The sequence below is a fragment of the Ylistrum balloti genome, unplaced genomic scaffold (assembly GCF_031769215.1).
Source record: "Ylistrum balloti isolate Yb309-2 unplaced genomic scaffold, AGI_CSIRO_Ybal_v1 Utg369960, whole genome shotgun sequence".
Lineage (NCBI taxonomy): Eukaryota > Metazoa > Mollusca > Bivalvia > Pectinida > Pectinidae > Ylistrum > Ylistrum balloti.
In genome coordinates, this window is record NW_026782058.1 from 292,614 (window position 1) to 298,807 (window position 6,194).

The window sequence follows — 6,194 nt, forward strand, 5'->3', positions numbered from 1 at the left end:
CCTGGTTTTAAGCTATTAAAGTTGAATAATTTTGTTCGTTTCAGACAAAGAAGCAGTTGAAAGGAGACTAGCCAATGTACACACAGCGCCCCAAGCTTACATCCCACCATTTGAGGCAGTCAGCTGATGAATGATGAGTCAAAGGCTCGCACTTTCCCAAACAAACATTTTCTCCTTAAGTTTGCATGACTGACATGATAAATATATTCAATGGAAGTCAGTGTAGAGTATTTTGTGTTCAATTTATTTTCAGTTTTATTTAAATCGTTTATTTTATGGAACTGATTTATGCTATGAAGATGGTTGTGGAATAGGAGTACTTAAATCTCCATAAATATAACAAGGTCAAGGACACAGAAAACTAGTGAAGATCAAGGAAAAGAAACTGTTTAAGTTCAAGGACAAAGAGAAGTACACAAACCTGTGAGAAAATCCTATGCAGAATATATATAGGTATACATCTTTGTATATACATGTGGTTTATTGAAATGACCATATTAATGTAGAGAGTTTATGGAACAGACGATTGGTTTGATAACTGTATGTTTCCTGTTTCTTACATTTGATATTATGGTCAGGTATAGTGTTTAAGTGTATCTGTCCCACTTTAGAACATACTGTTTGTATTTGAAGGTAATATATGTACAGCATATGGAATACAGAAGAAAAATGACCAAGCTTGTTGAAATCAGAGCTGGTGTTCCATGAACGTTTTGGTAACAAGTGATTGCTATACATTTTTTCATTAATCTCAGGGATGGAATAGAGTCGGAAACAAACTCAAAACATGCATCTTAACAACAAAGAACAATTCTGTAATGGTTCGTTTAAAGAGCAAGCTAACATATAAGACGATTTTCAAGTAAAATCCGAAACTTTTAGAATAGCTATTGAACTGTAATCCATTTTCAGCTGAAATGTTAAGAAACTACTGCAAACTTTCCAATACAAAGTATATTAATACTTAAAAAAGTTTCATATTCAGTATTTTCAATGTGGATTTACCTTATTTTCTCAGAATTTATTTGAACTATTAACAGTAAAGATTATGTGTGGGTTTTTTTTCAAGTGCTGTTAGAGCACATATCAATTTAGATACTTACCTAGGATCTATTGATTTCACAAATACGGAAGAAATTACCTTTAGTGATTTTCATAGATATGTTTCTCGTGTGCCAAGTGCCAAGATGATAAATGTAGCTTGCTAGTACAGAAAACATGAGAATAAGTTGTTTTATTTCTGTCAATAATGAATATGATTATGTAGCTGTATTAATTATTTAGATCTTTGATAGCATTAAATCATTTTTCACTTGTTTGAACAAAGGTATAAGGCTGTTGTAAATATCTGTATATACAGTTATACTAATATCTATTTATGATTATATTGTAGAATAAGATGTAAACCTCTACAATAACATGTAATGCATTATTTATTGACACACATCAGTGAATATTGACACACATCAGTGAATACCTTTTTATCTCTGTCTCGATTCAGATCCATTAACTGTAAGACATAATGGATCATTTTTGTGATATACATGTTATAATACAGATTGGCAAGGGAGATAACAAGCATGTGATATCTGAAAAATCAATTTGTATAGCTTGGCTTTTACCATGTGTAAATAATCCACCATGTACAATTTTCTTATTTGGTTATTTTACTCCTCCAAAGTATTTCATTTTATTCTCACCATTATTAACTCTTCCAGTTGGAATTCCAGGTATAGAATATGTTTTTACCTCCGAGTTTCAGCTTTTATCATTCAGATATTTTGCTTAATCTACTTGTATATGTTCACAAATACAAATCTTTATGCGAAAGAAGAATTATGAATCTCTCAAGTGGTATTTTATTAATTTTTCTTGCAATGTTAAAAGCTTAAGTCAGTTTTTAATGTTGCATTATGAAGTTTTCTAGTGTCATGAAATAGTGACTTGATTTAGATGATATTAAGATTTCTACATATGCAGAGGGATTTGGTAGCCCTGACGACTTGGTATTTGTCGCATATTCAGAGTATACCTTAGAGCGTGTAATGTATTACAGGTTGTGTTACGTGGTAATGAAATGTGTTCGTGTTCATTCAGACTTTGCTCTTGACCCTGTAACTCCCTCATAACAACAGCTAAATATGTCAGACATGAATCAAGTTCTCTGTAATTATGAGGAGGTGCCCAAGCTAGTCATGGGATGACAGGGTACAGACCCGTACGTTTAAATCTTGGCCAAGTTGTTAGTGTGTTTGTAATACATGCCGTAGTCTTTCAGTTTGATTTTGGTATGTGATTATTCTACCTGTACCTGCAGAATAGTAATATTTTGTGTTTTGTTTAGTTTGTCCTGTTTGTTTTCATGTTGTTTGGCTTTTTGATATGTGCTGAGAAAAGATGAGCTTTCACATGGCATGTGAACTTGGTCTTCGAAGTTATTGCAATATACATGTATATTGAAATCAGTAATGTGACTTTCTCTTGCCGAACAGAAATGCATTTCATATCTTTTAGTTTGTTTTTGCTTCTGTATTTTATTGCATATGAACCATATGTATGTTGGCAGGTTTTGAGTTTGTAATTTATTAAGAGTTTTATGAGATCATGATTAGAGTAATATATATGCTTATAAGTAGCCAGAATAGTGGAATCTATTATCACTGAGAAAGGAATTCAAAATGTGAAGCATTTTCAATTTTGTTCAGATTTTGAATGACATAACCAGAGTTAGGATTTTTTCATGACCTTTCATGACCTTCATGACAGTTACATTCCCTCAGAAAAAAAAAGGGTGAAAAATTTCATGTCAATAAATTAATTTTTCTGAGACATGTGAAAAATGTGAAATCAGTTAGATGTGTCAATCGTAATCTCAGAAAATAAGGAAACTAAAGGTCACTACTGTGGCAAGATTATTATAAACATAGTCTTGTGATGGACGTCTCTCTTAACTTTGAGCTTGTAATGATGTACAGATTGACGTCTGATGGTGAAGATGTTTATGACCCAATCAACTTACTGGTACTCCTGATCAGTATTAATTTTGTTTCATTGTATGAGAACTTCAAGAAATATTTTGGAATACTCTCCAGAACACACTTACCCAGGATAGTCATTTTAGTACTTTACTGAGTTTATCACGTAAATAATTATATAAATTTTATATTTCTTATGTTATTTAACCTATATATAACAGAGAGTGTGATATTTTGTTTTTAAGAAGAAAACTTTATCAAAATTCTTAAATCTTGTATAGATTGTATAAAAAGTGCTAAAATATTCCAAAGTGGTAAAACTAGATATAAATTAAGAAACCAAGTTGAATTATTTATATCAGTTTGTTAAGGTTTTTGACTTAGTTAGATCTAATATTTTGGTAGGTATTTGTGTTAAAATCCAATCAAAGGTATTTAAACTACCTTTAATTCATTATGGTTGATTGGTAGCTGCTCTGTTACTCACTTCAGTAGTCTAACAATTAGATTTGAATAGCCATATGTCCTACATGGGTGGTACTTATATTCATCAGAATATACAAGAGTGCAATTAAACTCCAGTGAGAGATTTAGAAGTAGTACTTTATCTCATTTACAAAATATCTATATATTAGTGAGTTGATGTCAATGTGAAATTTATAGATATTTCAGACTTTTTTCCCCCAATATGTTTTGTTTCACCATTTTTACCTGTGTGGTATCTAATCTCTGTAGTTTAGTTTATGTATTTAACTTTATGTGGTATATGTACTTCCAGTGATTCACTTACAAGTATTTTATTTTTTGGGACCTACTGGTTCATGCCTGTACATAAGCCTATTTATCATGTTCAGAAGCCAGTGTGGCTGGTACCATTGTGATTTTTTATTAGTGGTTATTTTTTGTGGTTAGACTGTGTTGTTAAATGTATAAAATGTTTGAATGACATTGGATCCATTTTGACTTTGAGAAAATAACGCTTTTCTTGGAAATGAAGTTAAATTCCTATTACATGAAAAATTTCTTGAATACTGTATACTGCTAGTAATGTTGGTATACATAATGTGCTTCTCCAAAGTGGGTCCAATGTCATGTTGGTAAACGTTGCTCGTGGCTTTGTCATAGTAATTGTGTTGTTGTATTTATGATAACGAGGCAAGCAATATAGTCTGTTAGAGAGAGCCTTAGTATTTATATTGTCGTTTAATGAGAGGTCTTCTGAATTGCTAGGGAGTAAAAGCTGAAAATGTGATTAAGAAATTGTGTGAATGAAGAGCGGATTTTCCTGATCATTTATTAGCGTTTTTGTATTCTTAACTATGGCACACATATGTTGTAGATGTTCTTCTTTTCAATTTTTTTTGAATAGTAGAGGAAATTATCATGATTGTGTAAAAAGTTAATTTCAATTCTTTAATCATGGCATAGATTGTTATAAGGCATTAGGATCATACATTATGGTGAGTGACATTGATTCTCTGGTATGTTATAGCTGAGGGTGTCTGCCTTATAGAAATAGACAGCCTTAGTGGGTCAGATGTTCTGTATAGATATATACCGATGAAACTGTCTCTCATGTTCATCTCTAATCTTTTTACTAATAGATTAATCTGTCATTTTTCAACCAGAATCATTTTTCTCTCTCTCTCTCAGAAATGCTTTTCTCATGAAATGCTATTTAAGCATACTAAAGACCTCCTTGTAACAGTGCTAACCAATGTTAATGAGATGTCCCTGGAGTTTTCTATATATATTTCATGTTTTGTTTCTGACAATACTATGGTTATAACTTCTTTACGTTCATCTTGATACACATCATTGTATTTATGATCACTGACTTCACTCAAGAGTTATTCATAATTTCTGACTTCACTCGTAGTGTACTTTATCGGAACACTTTCATTTGTCAATGTACTTTCGAAAAATCACTTCTTTGTTTTATCACTATCAACCCAACATTTAAATTATGATCTGGATAAGCAGTTGCAGATTTATCATTTTTCACTAAAATTTAGAACTAATATTTCATATTTCATTGGCCTTTTGCATAGCAGATATCAATTTACTGGACATTATTTTTCAGTCTGATGTTTGATCTCGTGTTCAATGTAATAAGAAATTATCAAATTATTCCATATATGTTAATAGGTGTACTGGGTATGTAATATGTTAATTCATATTGAGAACCAAAAATGTTCTATATCATGGGTATGAAATATGCATAAATTCATTTTGATTTGGATAAGTAATAATCTTAATACCATTTTAAATAAAATAACGTGCTCAACCATGTTTTCATAATCAATGATGTATAATTTCAAATACAACATAATCGCACTTGGTCAGTATCATTTATAAAATCATTATTGATTTAATTTGCAGTGGTTTCTAAGTCTTAAGATTTGAAGTTTTGTTTCATGATAATGATAAATATTTTATGGAATGGAAAGAAAATGATTTTTGTGTATTCGATTTTTTTCTACTCTATATAAATGGTATTGATACTGCCTACTGGAACTTGAAACTAGCCACATGCTCTACTTTGTAAATATACCCATGTGTTCCAGTAGCCTAGTTAATTCACAGTCACCACTGTTTTAGGGTATATATAGAGAAATTATTGATAAATCTCATATGATAAATTGATACCTAGATCTTATATATTAAGTTGTTCACAGATCTTTTACGGACAAGTCGTTCATAGATCTTACATAAACAAGAGATTTTTTTATGAACAAGTGATTAATCTGATATAGCAAGTTGTTTATGAATCTTCTATGAACAAATCGTTCATTGATCAGCTATGCCAGTAAAATTATGGATGGTTCAGAGGTTTTCAACATGATGCTTACACATCAAAGGTACTCGAAAATATTGAAATATTCTTGACTTCATATAGGAAAATATTCAGTGAAAATTTTCAGATGAAAATAAGATACTGAAAGAGTGAATTAAATTTGTATATCATATGAATATATCTTTATTGTTATATTGAGTACAAGTAGGTAAAAGAGATTTGTATTAAGACTTGTCAATACATATAGCATGTATGTATCCTGACAGTTTTGTTTATGGATCAGTCTTAGACTGTAATACGAACCCTCGTCAGTCAATAAATGGATGTATCAAATTTGCCTGTCTTTTTTTATCTTCTCCAAATTCAACAGTACTGGTCGTGCCCAATTGGTTTTGGGTATGATGCAAAAAAAAAAAAAAAAA

General features: G+C 30.8%; 1 protein-coding gene across 1 annotated transcript in view; it reads left to right on the forward strand.

The window, feature by feature from the left end:
• The window catches only part of LOC132547558 (serine/threonine-protein kinase ULK2-like), a 30,133-nt gene extending 24,028 nt beyond the window's left edge, over window positions 1–6,105 (forward strand). The window contains exon 27 of the mRNA XM_060211331.1: window positions 45–6,105. Coding sequence (XP_060067314.1) covers window positions 45–127 — 83 coding nt within the window. The 3' untranslated portion in view covers window positions 128–6,105. The remainder of the gene's footprint in view (window positions 1–44) is intronic.
• Window positions 6,106–6,194: the final 89 nt, after the last annotated feature.